This window comes from Hesperophylax consimilis, chromosome 20 (genome assembly GCF_061612785.1).
Source record: "Hesperophylax consimilis isolate HC1 chromosome 20, BYU_Hcon_1.0, whole genome shotgun sequence".
In the NCBI taxonomy this organism is placed as follows: domain Eukaryota; kingdom Metazoa; phylum Arthropoda; class Insecta; order Trichoptera; family Limnephilidae; genus Hesperophylax; species Hesperophylax consimilis.
The window spans coordinates 24,135,725-24,158,314 of NC_142855.1; the positions used below are offsets into that span (position 1 = coordinate 24,135,725).

A 22,590-nucleotide genomic window follows, 5' to 3' on the forward strand; every position below is an offset into this window, starting at 1 on the left:
AATGCCACTTGACTCAAGTGGAATGTGGTCTTTCGAACTTCTTAATAGAGAAGAGATTTTAGTTTCCGATTTATAAATGGTTTTGATTTTATTGCTTTTGAGAATGCGACTAATTTTATCTGTTGAGCCTATGATTTATGGGAGAATTGCTATAGAAAGAGGGGGTTCTTCTTCCGTTTCAGGATAAGTTTTTTTGCGTCTATTTATGGATTTGTCTATTAAACATTTGGAGAAGACGTTTCCTTGAAGAGCATTACTAAAAGATCTAGTTCTACATATTCGTTTTGATCAGGTAACTAAGGTATTTATAACTGATGACAACTGAGATGGGTTGTGATTTGAGTTAGCGTTTAAGTATCTATTTGTATATGTCGGTTTACGATATACGATATGGCTAAGGCTGCGGTTATTTTTCTTTTTAACTAAAATATCGAGAAATAGGAGACAATCGTTTTCTTCGATTTCCATGGTAAATTTAATACCTTCGTGGATACTGTTCAAATGAAAAAGAAAGTTATTTAATTCTTCAATTCCGTGTTGCCAAATAATGAAGGTATCATCTACGTACCGAAGGTTTCAGAGGAGCGCTCTCTAATGCCTTTATTTCAAAGTACATCATGTAAATATTAGCGATTACCAGGCTGAGGGGTGAGCCCATGGGAGCCCCAGGAATTTGTTTATGTATTTGTCCCTCAAACTGAAAGTAGGTATTTTTAAGGCAATGTTCCGTCAAAGTGATAAAATAAGCGGGAACGTCTAGTTTTGTTTTAAGTAACTCTAATGCTTCAATGATAGGTATTTTTGTGAACAAAGAGACTACATCGAAGCTAACTAAAAAGTCCCCTTTGTTTAGAGTTGTATCAGAAATTATTGAAGTAAAATGCTCAGCATTACGCACGTAAGAATCCGCTTTTTCAACAAAAGGCTGAAAGCGTTGGGCTAGAAATTTTGGAAAATTTCTGGGTGGATGAACCACACGAGCTAACGAGGGGGGAGTTGGGTTTATGAATCTTCGGAAGACCATACATAAGCATCTTCTTGAAATCATGATGGAGTTCAGAGGCCATGATTTTGCTTTTTGTTGTTTTCTCAAGTGGGGTCGTTTTTATTAACTTTGTAAACGGGATCAAGTAAAATTTTGCGCATTTTTGAGTTATAATCGCTTGTGTTCATTATTACTATCGCGTTGCCTTTATCTGCCGGTAAGACTATTATTTCTTTATTCGAACGAAGCGCCTTAAAGGCTTTAAATTCTTCTAGTGATATATTTTTCTTAGGTTGTACGGCTTTTCTAAGAATATGTATAAGTTTCTTGTCAGATTATTTCGGCTTTATCTAAGGGAAGTTAAAATTGATCAAAATAACCCAAAACCGGCATTTCCAAAATTCTCAGAAGTACCTCCAACTAGTTCATAGCAACCCAATCAGGTCGCTGCACGCATACCGCTTGATATTGCCAGCCCCGCCCCCACCCCCACCCCCTCTACCGTCAAATCTCTTTCAACACGCATACTTCGTCCTAGATATAAGAATTGATAAGCACCCACTTGTATCTTGACTTCTGGACCGAACAGACACGCGAAAGCGTTCAGTTTGAGACAAAACTCAAGGCATAAGGCCTCTGAAGATGGATCGTGAGATCTGTCCGAAACGTCAGGAGTTAAAAAGTTCTTTTAAGGACTATGGTGCGCGGGTAAATGGAAAAAATGATTCTACATATATACATATTTTTTTTTAAACTTGTCTTATAAACAAACATTAGTTTATAATTAAAAAAAATAATAAAATATATTTATTTAAAATTAATTTTAAAATGGATGATTAATAAAATATTTTTTTAAACTTATCTTACTAGTTACAGTAATTTATTTATAAAATTTATTAAAGCTATCTACAATAATGCAAAAATAGTCATCAAACAAAGGTATCAATGATGCTAGTTCAGAGCACCTTCCTCTGAAATACCAGTAGAACATACATAGCACCCAAATAAAGTCAATGCTCATAGCTCAAGTTCCACCTATAAGATTTTTATCTAATTGAATTCCATTCCCTTTTATAATTCTCGTAATATCACTTCCACCCATTTTGTTTCTACCCAACTGTGCCCCCGAACGAACCGCAAACTGTTCCCCTGACTGGTTTCCTAGACTCACATTCAATTGGGCCCCCATTTGGAGTCCTATTTGTTGCTAACCGTCTGCGTATTTGAGTCCCCAATCGTCCCATTTCCTCCTATCTAAACTTCCGACTGTCCCCCTATCTGACTGTTTAACTGTCCCCTAGTTTTTTTTTTTTTTTAAAGAAAGACAAACATTCCCGGGTTACGAATAACCTGACAATATTTTAATATCTCCTACTACCACCACAGTAAGCAGAAAAGGTTGCTTGTGTAGTGATGGAGGACTTAGCCAGCCGAAGGGACCCAAACGCGATGTCAACTGAGCCACTGACCGGTCAGTTATTAACTATCCTCCGATATAAACTTTCAATTGTCTCCCTAACTATTCCCCTATTCATGTTTCTAACTATTATCCTCATATCTGAGTTCCCAATTGTCCTCTTATCTAAAATTCCAACAGTCCCCCTATCTGATCGTTTAACTGTCCCCCTATCTATGTTCCTAACTGTCCTCCTATATAAACTTCCAGCTCTCTCCCTGTCTGGCTCTCTAACTGTCCCCCTATCCTTGCTTCTAACTAATATCCTCATATTTGAGTTCCCAACTGTCCCCCTATTTAAACTTCCAACTCTAACTGTCCGGCTGTCTGATTCCCTAACTGATCCATTACCCAAACTGTTGTCTGATTTCTAAAATATCCTTCTTCAGTCATCTGATTCCATGACTGTTTTATTGTCAGAGTCCCTAACTATCCCCCTGTATAAACTCCCAACTGTTCCCCTATTTGGCTCTCTAACTGTCCTTCTAACTCTGTCCCATTTTTAACATCCTATCTGTTCCTCTAATTGATCTATCCTCCAGTCTGAACTCATAACTGTCCCCCCATCTGAGTCTCTAAATGTCCCCCTATGTTTGTCTCTAGCTCTCCCCCTATATGAGAATCTAATTGTCCCCCTGTCCCTAATTGACCTTCTATCTTAGTTCCTAACTGTCCCCCTATCTGACTGTCTAACTGTTCTATTGTCTGAGTTCCTAACTGTCCTATTTGAGTCCTTAACTGTCCCACTAAATGAGTCCCTGATTGTCCAGTTGTCTGACTTCCCATCTGTCCCATTGTTTGATCTCCTACCTGTCCACCAATTTGACTTCCTATCTGAGTTCCTGTCTGTATCTGTCCCTCCAAAGGTGCCCCAGTCGCTCTACCGCCCCCTTTAGGGGCCCCCGGATGGAACTTCCCAAGGTGTCTCCGCTGCCCCTTGAGACTGCTGAAGAGGACAGCGCACAGGGGGCAGGAATAGGGCTTGACTCCCTCGTGCTTGCAGGCAACATGGTCCGAGAGAGACTTCTTGTCGAAATAGCTTTTGTCACATTGCTGGCACTGAAATAAGAAAATATATTAAAATATGACAGTTCATAACCTAACCTATATTTACCCTATTATGTACATGTTGTCGGGAAACGAATAGTATAAGAAGGAAAATGGTGAGTATACATCACATCGTGAGTCGAATTTGTGGCACAACTTTTTGTTATTTGAGCTATTACGAGTGAATCGAATCTGAAGTTATTCAGGTCGAATTTAAAATTAATCTGTCGCTAAGGGATTATTAACGTCAGGCGTTTAATATCTTTTAAAATGTGTTGAAGTCCATATTATTTTTAAGATATAGATTTAATAGTACAGTATATAGTGCAGAGACGATTTACAAAAATATAACATGAGAGCTTTGTAAGATCGGCAATATGAAGATACACTCAAAGATTGAAGATTACCAACGTTAAAAGAAAGAAGAGAAAGGGGTGACTTGATTGAGATTTTCAAAATTTTATCTGGACATTATAGTCGTCATGGTATTCAAGATACATTCACCACCAATAAAAATGTACCACAACATGTCATCCATTCTACTAACATAGAGTAGTGAAAGCATGGAACTAACTTCCACAACATGTCATCCATTCTAGTAACATAGAGTAGTGGAAGCATGGAACTAACTTCGACAACATGTCACCCATTCTACTAATATAGAGTAGTGGAAGCATGGAACTAACTTCGACAACATGTCACCCATTCTTCTAATATAGAGTAGTGGAAGCATGGAACTAACTTCCACAACATGTCATCCATTCTACTAACATAGAGTAGTGAAAGCATGGAACTAACTTCCACAACATGTCATCCATTCTAGTAACATAGAGTAGTGGAAGCATGGAACTAACTTCGACAACATGTCACCCATTCTACTAATATAGAGTAGTGGAAGCATGGAACTAACTTCCACAACATGTCATCCATTCTACTAACATAGAGTAGTGGAAGCATCGAACTAACTTCCACAACATGTCATCCATTCTACTAACATAGAGTAGTGGAAGCATGGAACTAACTTCGACAACATGTCATCTATTCTACTAACATAGAGTAGTGGAAGCATGGAACTAACTTCGACAACATGTCATCCATTCTACTAACATAGAGTAGTGGAAGCATGGAACTAACTTCGACAACATGTCATCCATTCTACTAACATAGAGTAGTGGAAGCATGGAACTAACTTCGACAACATGTCATCCATTCTACTAATATAGAGTAGTGGAAGCATGGAACTAACTTACCCTTATCCTCTCTCTTTTTCTTTCCCTATCAAATTACCTTATAAGGCTTATTCTGCGTATGCTTTGCCATGTGCCTCTTCAGATTGCTGACATTGATAGCGCGAAACGGACACAGCCTGCAAGCGTGTCTCAGATCCCCGGCGTGCATGCGCGCATGAACAGCCAGCGAGCTCTTCATGTCGGTGCGATACGGACACGAGGCACACGCGTACGGCTTGATGCCGTCGTGCCGCAGGCGGTGCGCCCGGATGGCCTCGCTGTACGCCGAGGAGTAGGGACAGCGGCCGCACGAGTACATGCGCCGCTTGCCCGCGTGGCGATTCATGTGCATGGCGTGCGAGTTCTTGCTGCCCAGGATCTGACCGCAGATCTTAAACAAACAAATAGCTTCAAATTAGGAACTGCAACACAGTTATTCTTTTAATGTATATTTATTAGTAAACAATACATAAATAGTTCTGTTAACAATAGATAAGTTGTCACTTATTATTTATTTATTTTTACATTAGTTACACACAGGAGGCCCTGAGGGAAAAAGATCCCTCGTGGCCTATGTCATCTCTGAGGATGCTGTGTGAAAGGTCTTTTTAAGGAAAGGAAGAAGAGGAAGTTGAATATGAATCTGGAAGTCAATGTTTCCAGGAGTGACGGACATACAAATCCATCTCTCCCACTGCGGTGGAACCAGTTGAAGATCCGGCCCGCCATGCAGCAGGTGGGCCGGAAAAAAAAAATGTTACGTAAAATACATTGTATATAATTAAAAAAGTAGTTATTTTAGTACCTACTTACAAATCTGATGATTTCAGAGAAAATTTTGGTTTTGATTTATTAAATATTAGCTATACCCCGCCACGCTGTCGATCAGCTCTTTCTGTGCAGATAGAGAAACAATAGCGCATGTTGCTTTTACGTCCAATAGATAGACTGTTTAAAAACTGTCACAGTTGACATCCATATGATATAATATGTATATAAAAAAACAAGCGTATTCGAATGCAAAGTTGTGTCAAAATTTCAAAACAATCGGCGAAGAACTTTCGGAGATTTCATATTTTGAAGAAACGAACTTTAACATTTTTATTTATCTCTAAGTAGTATAAAATAAAGTTGCTATTCACGTCTGTCTGTTTGTGCGCTTAGATCTTCCAAACTACGCAACGGATTTTGATAGGGTTTTCACTATCATTTAGAGATTTTCTTCCGAAAAGTTGTTAAGTAGGGTTTGACCCAGGGTACAAATAATAATAATTGTATAAACTTTGTTCGGTAGAACGCGCCAATCTAGGTTAGAATTAATCATCTAGAATGTTTATACTCAATAATCTCAGGTGTGAAAGTTCGCAACCAAGGTCGCGTGTCAGCATCATGATAGTTTCTTTTGTTTTAGGATGGTATCTCAATGTACATAAATAAAAGGCGGTGCATGGATAGATATTACATGTATTAGAAACCTTTTGGACATTTTGCTGATGAGCCCTAGCTCAACAGATTAACATAATTATATAATTTTGACTTACCCCAAAGACCGACCAGTTTTTAGCTATCTGTATCTAAACTATGGGAGAAGCGACGGAACGTCCCGCACACCCATTCGGAGGCGGACGTAACTCCGTAGAAGCGTGATCCGTCTTCTGGAAAGGTGGATATACTCCTCCTGTCCACATCCATGAACTCCAGCTATCTATAAGCGCGTAGCCGTTCCTGGGGATGCTGCAACCCATACATAGGGCTCTTTCTCGGCCCGTCGAACACGTGCGATGTCGGGATTCAAACTCCAGAAATCAAAAAGAACGAAGTTCCCGATTGACAGCCATGCATGGCACAAAATATAAATCGCGTATGATCCAATCCTACACAGGATTGACCGTTACTTTACGGATTCCCGTTCAATCGTATACGGCGGTCGCGTGGTCCGTCCGTAACAACTTCCGTCCAGCGAGATCACTATTACCCACTTCGGGAATGGTTATTTTACGGTCACAAAAACGTTTACCGCCGTGCCCGTAAGCAAGATCGCACTCATCGGCGACAAAAAATAAGGAATTACATTCCGTACAATTAATTATTCAAAAACGAAAAGCACTGCGACCATCGTCTGTACAGTCTACCAACCCACGCGTTCACTGTCCAGCCAAGAAGTGTTTTGTTTTTCTGTTTCCGCCCGGTACAGATTTTAAATTTTAAATTATGATTCGAAATTTTACCAAAACCAATACCAGCGACAATTGCCCAGTTCCTAACTAGGTTAGAGAATCGGCGAGGATAAATGTGATGATGCAGAATAAATTAATGAATAAAATATTAAAACAAAAGGAGTCTAGCCCTGCATCATAACATTGTTTACATATATAATACATGAATATTATATTTATAGAAAGTAGAAAAAAGTCGATGTTTTATAAAAAAGTCGTAAAAATATATTTTCGGGCGCTACATTGCTAACGCTGTCTAAACCTTATGAGATACACCAAAGTAATGTACTACGGAATTGTATATCTTAAAAAGGCCTACAGAAAAGTCCGCGATGGTATATGTCTCATAAGGATAACCCCCAGCAACGCCGGGTAAACATCAGCTAGTATATATATATATATATAGAAGAGGAAATTAGAAACATACCTTTTTGGACGCGACGTCCACTGTTCACAGAACTACAAGTTTTTTTAAAGACTTTTATTTTTCATACCTCACAAACATATGCACAAATAGATCCCTTGGCCATCTTTGGCCGCGGAGGTCGAGGAGTTGTGTCTTTTTTTATTCTGCAATAGGAAAATAATCAATTAGTAAAATAAAGTGTACCGAGAACAAAACCTTCTTTTTTACATTAACTCCACACAGGAGGCATCTTTGGAGATGCTGTATGGAGGGTCTTTTGAGCAGAGGAAGAAGGAAACATGGAAGAGATCCATGTTGCAGAAGAGAAGAACACAGAGACCAACAAATTGTTACACAGCCGAACTGTTGAACTAAAGAAGGAGCCACAAAAACGATTGTTATCATGTGACTCGTGTACAAATGTTTCAAAGGGATCATTGACGATAGTTCCTCGGAGCATCTTCCTTTGAAATACTGATAGAACAAGCACAGCATTCCCACCTGACACATACGCTATAAAGATTGTAGTCCGTTTCTTAATACAAGAGAATCCTGCAAATATTTTACTAAATATGTATAACTTTGGTATGTTGTAGAGAGAAGGAAACGGAAGAGAGTAAGGTTAAGTTAGGTTAGGTTAGGTTGCAACTGCTTTTTAAATGATTAAAAAATATATAGTATATAATGAATTGGTACTAACTCTCCCTTGTCGTGTTCAGAGCATGGAACTGGGCGCTTGTGACACGTGCGCACGTGCGGGTAGTACCCTCCACCGCTGCAATAGCGCGCCTCGCACCACGGGCACTGGTAGCGCATGAGCGCCGCGTGCGCTAGTCTCACGTGGGCGCGTAACGACACGCGTGATGGGAATGATTGCTGGCACATGGAGCACTATTCAAATTATATACTAATTATTTATTAGTAGGAATATTGAGGTTGAAGTGTAACTGGTTTATATGCAATACTAATAGTTTAAAATACCAAAGAGTTTTAATGCTAATTACAGTAAAGACAATGGAGGCAGTAAAATACAAATAAATAGTGTCAAATCTATTTAGTTAAAGAAGAGTGTCTGTGGCGGGTGGCGTGGATTTGAATTTTTTGAAGGTTGATGAAATTTCACATACTTGAAGTTCAAAATAAAAGGAAAATAACTGTCTACATCTGATGTATAAAAACTTTGTGTAAATCCCAGGCAACGTAGGGGACTTCAGTTGGTATATAAAAAACTAAAGATATTAAATGCAATGAATAGCGTAAAATACAAAAAATAGTGTAAAATACAATGAATAGTGCAAAATACAATGAAAGTGTAAAATACAATGAATTCTGCAAAACACAATAAATAGTGTAAAATACAATAAATAGTGTAAATTACAATAAATAGTGTAAAATACAATAAATACTGTGAAATACAATAAATATTGTAAAATACAATGAATAGTGCAAAATACAATGAAAGTGTAAAATACAATGAATTCTGCAAAACACAATAAATAGTGTAAAATACAATGAATAGTGCAAAATACAATAAATAGTGTAAAATACAATAAATACTGTGAAATACAATAAATATTGTAAAATACAATGAATAGTGCAAAATACAATAGTGTAAAATACAATAAATTGTGTAAAATACAATAAATTGTGTGATATACAATAAATAGTGTAAAATACAATGAATTATGCAAAATACAATAGTGTAAAATACAATATATTGTGTGAAATACAATAAATAGTGTAAAATACAATGAATTGTGTAAAATACAATAGTGTACAATACAATGAATAGTGTAAAATACAATAAATAGTGAAAAATACAATAAATAGTGTAAAATACTATAAATAGCTTAAAATATAATAAATAGTGCAAAATACAATGAAAGTGTAAAATACAATGTGTAAATAAATAGTGTAAAATACAATAAATACTGTGAAATAAAATAAATAGTGTAAAATACAATAAATAGTGTAAAATACAATCAATAGTGCAAAATAAATAAATAGTGTAAAATACAATGAAAAGTGCAAAATACAATGAAAGTGTAAAATACAATGAGTTCTGCCAAACACAATGAAAGTGTAAAATACAGTGAATTCTGCCATACACAATAAACAGTGAAAAATACAATGAATAGTGTAAAATACAATAAATAGTGTAAAATACAATGAATAGTGTTACATATAATTAAGTTTTATACAAATGATAAACAACCATTTACCCTACACCAATGGTTGTTTATCAGTCATGTAAAATTTAAAACACGTTTATCAGTAAGACCTAATGAACAGGTAGTGTACAATAAACAAGATAATGTAAAATACAAATAATAAACTATATACAAGTATAATATTAATAACATTACCTCCTGCTTCTTCACCTCCTTATCCCTTGCGGCGTGCTTTCCCTTGCCCCTCCTCGCGGCGTGGACGCGTCCGTGCCTGCGCAAAGCGGCGCGAGTGGAGCACGCAAAGGGACACGCGCGGCACACGAGCTGCGCGGACTCTGCGTGGCGCAACGCGTGCTGACACAGGGAAGAAGGTGAACTGCATGCCAGGCCGCAAGTCTAGAAAACACTTATTACTCAATAATGAATTATTCACAAACTTACTATCTATATTAATATAGATGGAAAGGGAGGTACCAAGTTAGTTAACCTTATTCTATATTCTATATTATAGTAGACTGCTTGCTATAGGAATGAGATATCTGAGGTATATGTGTGGCAAAACTGTATACGCTTGTGTTACAAGTGTTGAGATTCGCAAAGAATGCTAGGCTATGTAAGAGTAGCCTGTGACAGTAGTCTGTCGGAAGTGGTATATATGTAGTGGAATACATTCTGCGAATGAGTAAGATTAACAAAGGGTCGCTTGGATGGTTTAGGCATGTATAGAAGATAAAATGAAGGAGAATAATAATATATGAAGCGAATGGGAACGGTATTAGAAGTCGTGGACACCCGGGGGAAGAGACGGCACAATCAAGTTCATCAATAAATGCTTGTCAAGAGTCCAAATAACACAAGGGTATGTATGAGACAATGTATGAATGTGAATGAAGCAAGTAGTTTTTTAGCGTTCCGTCATCTCTGCCTACCCTGTAGAGAAACGGTTAGTTAGTTCGCTAATGTGATTTTCTTCTTCTGGCAATATTTAAATTCTTCCTAATATGTACCATCATTCTATTGGTAAAAAGTTGCTTGTGCAATGATGGAGGACTTAACTAGGATAAAAGAAAATTGCGAGTCCGGGGGAAAGATGGTGAAATGCAAAAGAGGAAGGTTGGGTAGTACCTGGCTAGTCAGATCTAGTCACTTACACATAGATACGTAAGACATTTCAATTCAAGCGATGCTTAAAATTTTTAATTTTAAATAAAAATTTGAAGAATCTTACTTCACACTCCAACTGTTCAACAGAAACCTCTTCTTTTTCTTTTACGACTTCAACATTTGATGATAATCTGAAAATAATAAACATAATTTATAAATAGGTCTCAATGGTCGAGTGGTTTAAGAGGCCTGTCCGGGTAAGGCAAGAGATCCCGTGTTCTATTCCTAGTTGTGAACGTTATCTTTTTATTTTTCTGTGTCTTGTTCTGTTTCATGTTTCGCTTATATTTATTAATTTTATCTTCTTCTTCAATGATAAATTATTACTTCAATTAAACTCTACTAAATTGCCGTATCATAAGATTCTGTGATTTTAAGCATCTCATACGAGGTTTATATTTGTGATCACAGTTCAGTGATCATACTTGATCATCAATGATCATTGTTCGGTGATCACGGTTCAGTGATGAAGTGTGATCACACTTCAGTGATCATAATGCTTCATTGATGAGGTGTGATCACACTTCAGTGTTCATAATTCAGCGATGAAGTGTGATCGCAGTTCAGTAATCACACTTCAATGATCACACTTAAGTGACAGTTCAGGGATCATAGTAAAATGATCACACTTCAGTGATCACAATAAAATTATCTCACTTCAGCAATCACAGTAAAATGATCACACTTCAGTGACCACAGTGCAGTGATCTCTTACCTCTCAGAGCAGATGGCGCTATGTCTCTTCAGGTTTGCAACTAGCGTGAATTGTTTGCCGCAGAACTTGCAAGTATGATCGCGCAGTGGCAACTTGTCATGTACTAGTGCTACATGCTTTTGTAGCGCATCCTCATCTAGAAAGGTTTCATCGCACTGCACGCACTGCAAAAAATTGTTTAAAAACTTAGGTTAGGTTACTTTTTACGTATGATGTATTGAAAGACAAAACATTGTGAACAATGTACAGGTGATTTGTCTGTCTGATATAAATTATACAATAATTGTAGCATATTTTTAAACCAGAAAAACAGCTCTATAGTTTATTTTTTGTAAATAATATTATTAAGTTATATTTTTTAAACACGAGATACCCGCGCTGTAGGAGGGAGGATAGATTGATAAACCCTATCTCAACAAACAGCTTACAATATTTAGAGCACAAGTGTCAAGTGGGAATGCTATCCTTGTTCTACCAGTATTTCAATGGAAGATGCTCCGAGGAATTAGCATCATTGATCTCTGTTACAAACATGCTAAATGAGCACCACAGGTCTTTGTACATGAGAACGGATCTTTTCTACAACCAGTTCTTGAGTTCAATAGCTCGGCCATGGAACGATTTGCCAGACTCTGTGTTTCCTCCCTCCTACAACAAGGATTTTACCCAAGACCCATTTCCACTCCACAAAAAGAAACTGCACACAACATCCCAAAAGATGATAAAGGCCCTGTTGACGCAACTATACGCATCTCCCTTTAACGTATGTTACTGCATTCCTCCATCCAATTACTTGTCCCTATCTGACAGTGTGGAGTAACTACATATCTACACGAGTGACATTGCAACAATTTATTATTCATCACCAGTCTGTTAAGAAAACCAGTGCAGAGAACATCCTTTGGTGCGTTATTCGAGTCAATTATGGAAGCTTGTGCAATGATAACAAGCAGAAGCCTTGATATCGATCGAAAAGACCAAGGGGAAGTCAGAATACCTTTCCAATTCTAACTGTAAACCACAACCACCCCAATAGTTGTGTCAAAAATTGTTTACGGTCCACAATAAAACCACAAATTGATTCGCATACAATATTTTCAACGCTACGTCCTGAGGGAAATTGTTAATGTAAAAATAAAAAATGCTAAGCATGTTTGTTAGTGCGAACTCTCATTGAGTTAGTTACCTGGTGCGGTAAACGTTGAGAGTGCGTCCGTCCGTGCGCCTTGAGACTTTCCACGTAACGGCTGCGGAAAGGACAGATGTGACACTTGAAGGATGGCTCAGGTTCGTGGCTACGCATGTGCGAGACGAGGTAACGTTTCTGTTTGGTTGTGTAATCGCAGCTATCGCACGAGTAGCTTACCTACATGACATAAAACACAAATACTGTATTAATACATTATTTTTTATGCGAGTTCTGCATAAGAGTTTCAACTGCCCCAAATTGTCTGGAGATAGTGAGTTGTCCCATACTCCAATATATAACATTGTCTGGAGCCAGTGAGTTGTCCCATACCCCAATATATAACATTGTCTGGAGCCAGTAAGTTGTCCCATACCCCAATATATAACATTGTCTGGAGCCAGTGAGTTGTCCCATACCCCAATATATAACATTGTCTGGAGCCAGTGAGTTGTCCCATACCCCAATATATAACATTGTCTGGAGCCAGTGAGTTGTCCCATACCCCAATATATAACATTGTCTGGAGCCAGTGAGTTGTCCCATACCCCAATATATAACATTGTCTGGAGCCAGTGAGTTGTCCCATACCCCAATATATAACATTGGAGATGCCATAGTTTCACTGGCTCCAGATGGTTGGGAGCAGTTGGTACTCAAATGCAGAAGCTAAGAAAAATTGAAAAAATAGTAAAATTCACCCTGTAGGTTTGTACTTACCTCGCCGGTGCGTATCATCTTGCCATATTCAGTAATCACGTGCGTTTCTGTCTCAATTGGCACACCGGATTTCACAAAAGCAGTCGAAATGTCTATTTCATCTCCAGAGAAACACTTGTCATCTGCAATAGTGTCACTTGTGCCCCTGAAAAGACATTAAATAGTTAGATACATCCCTGGCCCGCGACACCTTCGCCGGTCTGCATCTCCCGCTTATCTGCCGACCAGGTCCATCATACCTTCGGCAATCCTGCTTCACTCTGGTGTTCTCGGAAGGCTCCATGTCTTCTTCCAGTGCTGAACACATCCTCAAGTCCGATCTCCACCAACACGGTGGAGAACATCGTCATCGGTCATCTCGCAACTGCGCTACTGACTCACTCAAATAAACGCTGTGACATCACAACCATCATCTTTCATTGTCTCACTACCATATCCTCAAAGATCCAAACATTATTCATTAGGTTCTTTGGAAAGGAATATGGAAAGTTTCCGGGTTTCTTAGGAGACTGATTTTGGTCTTGATCAAGAAGGAAGATTCATGTTTTATGTAATTTAATTTTAACGTTTCAAATTTGATATATCAAAGCTTTTCTTATATTTTATGTTCATATGTCATGAATACCTGGAAATGCCTTAACGAAGCAATGGTTCCTCGACTTAAATGGGACAAGGGGAATAGATGAAATGAAAATATAAGATTAAAACACACCCTGGTACATAAGAACAAGTTGCCACATGTCTGGAATAGACTGCCTTGCCAGTGAAGAACTTGGCACAGCGAGGGCAGGCAGAGAACTGTACAGCGCCATGCTCCGATGCGCCGTGATCCAACAGCTGCTGTTTGGTGGCAAATGACTCGTCGCAAATCTGGCACTGCCAACATTTAGAATTAACAAAATAATATTTAGTACAAAAGAACTATAAATTGTGAAAAAATCACTATCGATCGTTACACAAGCTACGGCCTTATTTGTTCAAGAAATAAGGCCGGATGGTGTAAGGATAAATTTCACATATTCAATATTATTCTGCCAGAATTACACATAGAATAGAATTACATGTCCATGAAAATACACATGCAGAGAATTATACCTACTTAAGTTTTTTTTCTAATACTGAGCACAACATGACAACCCGTAAAGTAAAGTCTGTCACAAAAAAAGGACACCTTTTACTGTAAAACTAGCTTTGCATTGCTTGACTTTTCTCTACTTTCTATAAATATAATATGCATGTATTATATATATTATGTAAACCTTCCGGAAGAAATTCTCTAAAAGATAGTGAAAATCTTATCAAACTAATCTTATCAACCTATAATCCGAGCCTCTTCAAGGCCCGCATTAACAAATCCCTTCCTACAGCCCCTACCTTACTCCGCCTCACAACGCCGCCCAACCGGGTGGTGACATAGTTCCCCTGTCTGTACACTGCACAGGCAGGGACACTCTTGTGAGGTGTCACATAAAAAAAAAAAAAAAAAAAAAACTCTGTTGCATAGCTTAGAAGAACTAATAATAATAATAATTATATAAAGATGCAAAAGTCGGTCATTTTGAATACATGTAGGATAACAAAAGATTTTTTAAATATTTATGTTGAGGGATCAGTAGGATTTATAGGCCCTGTTAGAAGTTCTACCGAGCCGAACCCTCTGATATGAAAATATCTGGAGACGGTGAATTTTTTTCCCATTTGATATCTGATGAGTTGACATGTTGTTGTTCTTGTATTGTTTTGTACATATTTATTTTACTTATATAATGCACTTACATAGTGTTGATTGACTAGCTGATCATTTGTGGAAAAGTGAGTGGAAGGGTTTAGTTTTTCCTATGGGGAATATTTAACCCGGACAACAAAATCGGAAGCATAAGAAAATAAATAATATCTTTATTGTGACAAATTTTCAAACTATAACTATAGAAATACATGAAATACTGTTTTGTGTACATTGGTTTATAAATTAGATGAGTATATAATTTTATCAACGGAAATTGATATGTAAACAGTAGGTAAAATAAATGTAAATAATAGAAATGTTAATGTAGTTATGTGTTAAGGTTTATCATAGCCCCTCTCACTAGGCTTAGCCTGTGTTGAGGCAGCTATCTACCAAGTTTATTTATAGTACTATAATGTACCTACAATTATATAACAATACGAACACTCAATAGTTAGGTAGCATCAATATCAATACATCATTTACCAAGTTCGTTTATAGTCCTAATAATATACCTACAAATTATATGAAAATAAATACAATAATTAGGTTGCATCAATAACTGCGAATTTGGATGAGTGCACCGGTAAAGGCCATATCATTACTTTTGATCCAAATTTTTACGCCATCTTTGAAGTTTTTTTGTGAATGACATGTTTTTATTTTATCAGGAAGAATGTTGTAAAGTCTTGTCGCAAGATATCTAAAGTTTCGTTGTCCAAAAGTAGTGTGCGTTACAGGAATTTGAAGTAGGTCTTTGTTATTTCTTCGAGTACAGCGAGTATTAGATCTTTTTTCGTAGTATGTATGTATATTTGTGTATAGGTGAGTGAGTATTGTTTTTGCGTATGTCTGCCGAACATCAAACACATTCATAATATTAAAGATTAAGTTCGAGTCAGTAATTAGAGGAAGCCCAAGAATATTTTTTTTAAATAGTTTTCTGTGCCTTTATGATTGAGTCTAGTGCAGATGAAGTTCCACCTCCCCACGCTATGATACCATACTCAATAATAGATTGACAGAGTGCAAAATAAACCATTTTCAAGTGTTGTGAGTTGAGGAAGTTTAGTATCGTTCTGAAGAAGTGCATGGTTTTTATTATATTGTTTGCAATTATTTGAGTGTGAAGATTCCATTTGAGGTATGGATCAATGGTGAGGAGCAGTGCGCCCAATGTAGGGACACTGACAACATTCTTCAGAATTCAAACATGTGTGTATTCTAATAGAGGCATCGTCATGAGGTTAAGTGCACTAAGGGCACAAACATGTGTGTATTCTAATAGAGGCATCGTCATGAGGTTAAGTGTACTAAGCGCACAAACATGTGTGTATTCTAATAGAGGCATCGTCATGAGGTTAAGTGCACTAAGCGCACAAACATGTGTGTATTCTAATAGAGGCATCGTCATGAGGTTAAGTGCACTAAGCGCACAAACATGTGTGTATTCTAATAGAGGCATCGTCATGAGGTTAAGTGCACTAAGCGCACAAACATGTGTGTATTCTAATAGAGGCATCGTCATGAGGTTAAGTGCACTAAGCGCACAAACATGTGTGTATTCTAATAGAGGCATCGTCATGAGGTTAAGTGTACTAAGCGCACAAACATGTGTGTATTCTAATAGAGGCATCGTCATGAGGTTAAGTGCACTAAGCGCACAAACATGTGTGTATTCTAATAGAGGCATCGTCATGAGGTTAAGTGTACTAAGCGCACAAACATGTGTGTATTCTAATAGAGGCATCGTCATGAGGTTAAGTGCACTAAGCGCACAAACAAACAGACGCGGTTAGTGACTTCATTTTATACTATTGAGAGATAATAGAGATGTGGTGCAATATGACAGGCAGTTAGCTGGGCAGGGGACGAGTACTTACTCTTACCTTACTCTTCCCCTCCACATTCCCTTCCCCTTCCACTTCCCCGTAACTTTACAATTACCCTTACCCTACCCCTTCATCACCCTACCTTATCCCAAGTGGAATGCTGCTTGACGTGCCCCCGCAGACTTGAGATACCCCTGGCCCTGTAGTGGCACTGCGGACACGCCAGCGGCTTGAGCTTGCAGTGCCTGGCCGCGTGCTGATTGAGCGAAGCGCGCAGGTCGGTGCGGAAGGTGCAGGACGCGCGCGGGCAGGAGAAGGGGCGCAGACCGCGGTGACGCAGCCCGTGCGCGGCGGCCTGCTCGGCATTCCTCGAGGTATACGGGCAGTCAGGACACCGGTAAAACGGCTGTTTGGTTGATGGAGATGACTGGAAATTAACATTAAACATACCAATGTCAATACGTTTTTTTTAATAATGCGTATTATAGATTTATGTAATCCTATTACAATATAGACGACATATTTAAATAAATAATTGAAATATTTAACAATAATATATTTTAGAGTCCTTGACTAAAATAGCTCACGAAACCTTTAAGGCCAATGCTGAAAATGTCAAGAGACCTACAGACTCCAACAGCATCATAGCTCTTGTCTCGCTATGCCGAGCTAGAATGTCCATTCTGCCAAATGGAATATAGAGTAAGTGGTGATGTCGACCCTGGATGTAGTTGTTCGGTACGAACCAAGAAGTACGGAAAAGAAGACGGTTGACGTAAGGTTCCCTTGAGCACTTAGGCAACAGGCCCATTGTCTTCTTCCATTTTACCTCATTTCTTTAACAGTCACCCGGTCCCTTTTATAAAGTTCACTAGGGTTGTCATTGGATATGTGGCTATGTCTTCTGGTTCTACAATGTGTCTTCTCAGGTATCTAAGCCTTGTTACTCTTCACATTTCCTGCATCTGTCGGTGTTTTCCACTCCCAACAACTGCATGTGTCTCCTGAGATGGCAGTGTCCCGTTAGTAGTCCTACCGGTTCCCTCAGTGAGTGCACTGTCCATATTGAGTAGTTGTCTGGTTCACCTTGGGTCTGGTCCGTTTATGAGTACTTTGGTTGCCTCATTCCGGGTGCCCTTTCCCATTCCTCCCAGTGCCGGGATTTGACCCACCTTTCAATATGTATTTTGGTGTGGCAAGCTGCTACCTCTTACGGCCGGCTTGGATCCTGTAAGTGGTGCTTTCGCCCCTTTCCTTGCTAGTCCATCAGCCCACTCATTGCCCTCAATTCCTTTATGTCCTGGTACCCAGATCAGTTATTTTATTGATGGTAGCAAGTTCTACAAGAATGGTCCTGCTTTCCATCACCAGTGTGGAGTCCTATCGGTTACTTTCCAGTTCCATTAGGGCTGCCTACCCGATATGTATTTTCTCCAGCTAAGATGGCCTCCATCTCAGCTTGAAAAACAGTAAGTTCCCTCTTGTAACTCTGTAAACAGACCCCGGCCCCTGTTCCCTCCTCCATCTTGGACCCATCTGTGAACCAGATTAATTCCTGTTTGTGGGTTGGGCCTGGAACCTGGAATAGGCTGTCAATAAAATAGATCATTATTTTAAATGCTGTTACTGCATGGGCCCCATTTCTCCTAGATTGGAGGCTTTCATAGCGCGCTTCAGAAAGCAAATCCATGTGACGCATCATATAAAGATCATATCAGACAAGCGATAAAGAAGGTTTTACTAATTATTTATTTAATTAACTTATTATCTTTGTTATTTTGTTTGCAATCAAAATTTAAGTGCATGATTCATCACGCAAACGCGTTGGATCTGGTATTTTGGTCCAGTATTGTTTCGGAGCGCAAATATTTTCATATTCTCCGTAGAAATATCTATTCACATGACATTTACTAAGCTAGTTGGAGCTTATTGGGGATGTCATAGTCTCACTGGCTCCTAGCGGTTGGGATCCTTGGTATTCTGTATATCGTCTTGTTCACTTACCTCTGCAATAAAATGGGTGACTCGGTGTCCCTCGAGGTGGGCATCAAACTGTGCGCGCGAATCCACTTTCGTTGAGCATAATCTTGAAAAACAGATACAAAATTAAATTAAATGTAATTTTTGTTCTTCATTTAATCGCATTCCCCCACAGCTCCCCCACTGACCTGCAGCAGTACTTGGTGCCGGGTCGCATGTTGGGACAGGAGCCTTCCTCGTGCAACGCCCGTCCCAACTCCGAGGGGAACACGGCATCGCATCCGTAGCAGCTGTAGCCCGCCTCGTCCTCGAACGAATGCACCTCCACCGTGTGGAACTCCAGCCCAGAGGTGGTCGCAAACTTGGCTTCGCAGCGGAGACAGCTCACAACACCTTGGAAAAAAACAATTACAATTAATAAGAGTCCGAACTGCTTCTAACCATTTGGAGCCAGAGAGACTATGGCATCGCCGATTGGGGTATATTATGAGGTTGAGGGTAGTGGGGTAGGAAGAAGATGGGGAAGATGAAGGAGGGGAAGTACCTGGCTATTCAGATCTGGTTTTCAATTGATCGAATTGAAGACTTAATTACTACACGAGAAACCAAAAAAATTATTTGATTTGTCGTGTCCTGTGTTTGGTAAATCTTATGTGGTTCACAGGAACCTAGAAGGGGTCTCATTATATCTGGAGGGTCGTGCCGTTTTCAGTCGTTACCATGGCTTGGTCCGGACAACACCGGGCCTTCGCCGTCCAAACGTTTCTTGAAAATAGGCATTCTTTTGTCGCCACGACTTCTTTCTGTTGAGCTATCTGAAGGAAAATGTTTTTAAACATCAGCCTCACACCTTGGACGAACTCAAGGATCGAATTCGGGAGTACATCGCTGTACAATGTATCTCTGCCTACCATCATCTTTAGGACTTGCATATAACGGCATATAACGACATGACGTACCGAATAAAATAAACTCCATTTCTGTAAATTAATCCGTTTTTTTTAATAGCCCTTCTGCACCTTGTAGTATAATGGATATTACAAACTCATTATGGAAATAAAAATATGTGGGTTACCCTAGAAATTACAGACAGGAAAAACTACTTCACAATGTTTCTACTCTCCAATTAACAGTTTTCACTGAGGCAAACGAACAAACTATCAAACTAACAATAAGGACGGGTTGTTTCGGAGAATTTGAACAATTCATCAAAATTCAACATTCATTTTCGAGTTCTGTGAAAGTCCTTTTCAAGTTCTGTTTTTATATCATTTTAGGTTAGTTGCTTGACAGAAATAAAATAATAACAGAACTAGAAAAAATCTTTCACAGAACTTGAAAATTAACTTTGAAATTCAAATAAAAATCTTACCTTCGTTTGAAAAACTATCTGATTTTTCTTCTTTATTATATTTCTGTAGTTCAGACAAACTCATATTCATTTCAGAAATATCATTTTCAAATAGACTTTCTTCGGATGATTTCCGCAATCTAGATTTCCGTTTTTCAGTTTTCCGCAACCTAGATTTCTTAATTGTAATTTCGTCAAATTCAGAATCAATAGTTGGTTCATCTGCCCAATTATCAGAACGTTCCGAAACTGCGATATCAGAATCAGAAATTTCTTCCTTGATGATTTTGTCGGGATTTTCTTCAGAATTGTTGTTATTTTTACTGTTTGGTGTTGTCAGCAGAGTGATGTGGCTTTTATTTTCTACTGCATGCTCTTTTAGTGACCTCTCTAGTGTTACAGCAGACTGCGCACATAAATTCCTGAAAAATAATTGAATTTATGTAAATTTGTAAAGAAAAGTGTTATGTTTTTTTATATTTTTTTTACAATAATTCCTCACGGGAAAATAATTTCTCTCAGAGCCAATATCATCTTTAGGGTTGCTGTGTGAAGTTTATGTTTGAAGAGAAAAAGGAAGAAACAGAGATGCTGGTAAATCATTCTTTAAAAAAAGCTGATGAACTCAACAATGAATCGTAGATTTGAATCGTTCTCATGTGACGTTTTTTTAGACTATTGACTGAGTTGAAAATGCGTTTGGTTCCAGTTGCGGCATTGTAGGTTCAATTATATGCTAGCGAAGTGCTCCATCATTGCACAAGCAACATTTCCACACTATAATGTTGACAGCGGGAGTAATTCAAATATTGTCAGGTTATTCGGGAATGTTTGTTAAACTCTCTATAAGAATAAGATAAATACCTGAAGTTGTATGCGTCCATCAGCGCTCCATAGCATCCCAGACATATATTGGTCGGCAAACCATCTGTAGGTTCGCACCCCAAACCGGAACACTGCCTGTATATAAACCCTAGGTCTTCCGCAGGCTTGCGCGATGTAACCTTGTATGCAAATATCGACTGCAAGCGCCGTTGCTTCAAGCAAACGCGACAAACATTCTCAAATTCTGAAGGGCTTAGATATTTGGCAGCCATCTTGGTTTCTTTCGCCGCCATTTTGGAATTTTTAGCAGTCATTTTTGATTCTTTAGTAGTCATTTTGAATTCCTTAGCGGCCATCTTGTTATTTATTATTCATTGCTTTATTCTAAACAGCATTAAACATTGTTATTATATTTTACGTGAATAGGTGGTGCACAAGAATCTCAACTGCACGGAACCAGTGGACTATGGCTTCCCCAATTGAGGTACGTTATGAGGGGAAGCATATGGGAAAGAGGAAGGTGGGGAAGTACCGATCTTGTCACCAAACACGGCTATAGCAATTTCAAGTAATTTTACCAGGGCGATACTGAGTTGCTGTTAAAGAAATAAGATGAAATATCTCCTTATCAATAATAATAATAACATTTGAACATAAAAAACGATTCGACAGATTTCAAAGATTGACACAATGATATTTCAAACATATAGAAACGTTACTGTATGTGGCAAGAAACACATTTTTATTTCCAGTAAATTCTCAATTCAAACGTCCTTTCGTGTAAGAAAAAGGCGTACATTTCGAGAATATGTGTGTATAAATGAAATAGATATAGGACGGGACAGTTTTTACGCACTTAAAAGTTGTGTCGAATACAACAATATACGCTTACTCCCTTCAACTAAGGCGAATACGACACGCTGTATGAGATGACCTACTGCCAGTAAATCATCCTTCTTATATGTATGTTTTGCTATGTTCGCTATCTCACTATCTCTAATGGTGCTTAAAGTCATTAAGAAACAATCGAAATAATTCTATTATTTATAATAAGTAATTTGCTTGGTTTTTACCAGTGTTTGGAGTGGAGTACTAAATCGAAAGGACGGCAATTACCGTATCTCACGATTGCCTCTTTGAGGTATCTACAACATGTCTATAAGTATTGTAATGTTGTTGGATTGACACAAGAATTGTATGGAAGAATGTTGGAAAACGAACAATTTCTTCCATCAATATTAACGTAATTTATACATCTCTCTTTGACTACAATTCACTTGCAACAGTCGTGATGTAAGGCAAACTTCAATAGGAGATTTAACAGTTATTAAATAATGTTATAAAATTATAGGGTAAAATTTCGATCGCGCTGGACTCGCTTATTATGAATGTTTTTTAGATAAAACCTTTAGATTCACCTTAATTACTGTACGACACAACTTTTAACCTTCGGGGAGGTGGAAAATATTGCAATTAAAATTTCAATTACGTAAAATTAAAATCAGCTTTCGTTTTGTGAAACGAGACCGTCCATTTTCAAACTTTACTGTCAAATGTCATTTTGTTTTGTTGGTATTTCTG

At 38.3% G+C, this 22,590-nt stretch overlaps 1 protein-coding gene across 1 annotated transcript; it reads right to left on the bottom strand.

Annotated features, from left to right (window-relative positions):
• Positions 1 to 1,651: 1,651 nt before the first annotated feature.
• Positions 1,652 to 22,348, bottom strand: LOC149414400 (uncharacterized). The gene is made up of 16 exons (XM_089644157.1): positions 22,264 to 22,348; positions 21,049 to 21,393; positions 20,206 to 20,606; positions 19,022 to 19,226; positions 18,858 to 18,939; positions 16,996 to 17,280; positions 14,008 to 14,171; positions 13,296 to 13,440; positions 12,576 to 12,755; positions 11,390 to 11,553; positions 10,739 to 10,805; positions 9,706 to 9,906; positions 8,040 to 8,230; positions 7,428 to 7,503; positions 4,776 to 5,108; positions 1,652 to 3,500 (listed from the first exon to the last, which is right to left on the bottom strand). Exons 2-16 carry the CDS (start codon positions 21,363 to 21,365, stop codon positions 2,991 to 2,993), a joined length of 3,321 nt encoding a protein of 1,106 aa, XP_089500283.1. The 5' UTR covers positions 21,366 to 21,393; positions 22,264 to 22,348; the 3' UTR covers positions 1,652 to 2,990.
• Positions 22,349 to 22,590: the final 242 nt, after the last annotated feature.

Bases quoted from the DNA above. Each gene is read 5' to 3' on its own strand.
- LOC149414400 (XM_089644157.1), bottom strand. From the start codon at position 21,365: ATGGCCGCTAAGGAATTCAAAATGACTACTAAAGAATCAAAAATGACT. The intron at 11,554-12,575 runs GTAACTAACTCA...AATTTTTTGCAG, and splicing joins CTCAACGTTTACCGCACCAG to TGCGTGCAGTGCGATGAAAC. The intron at 8,231-9,705 runs GTAATGTTATTA...TAATTTGAATAG, and splicing joins AGGAGGTGAAGAAGCAGGAG to TGCTCCATGTGCCAGCAATC.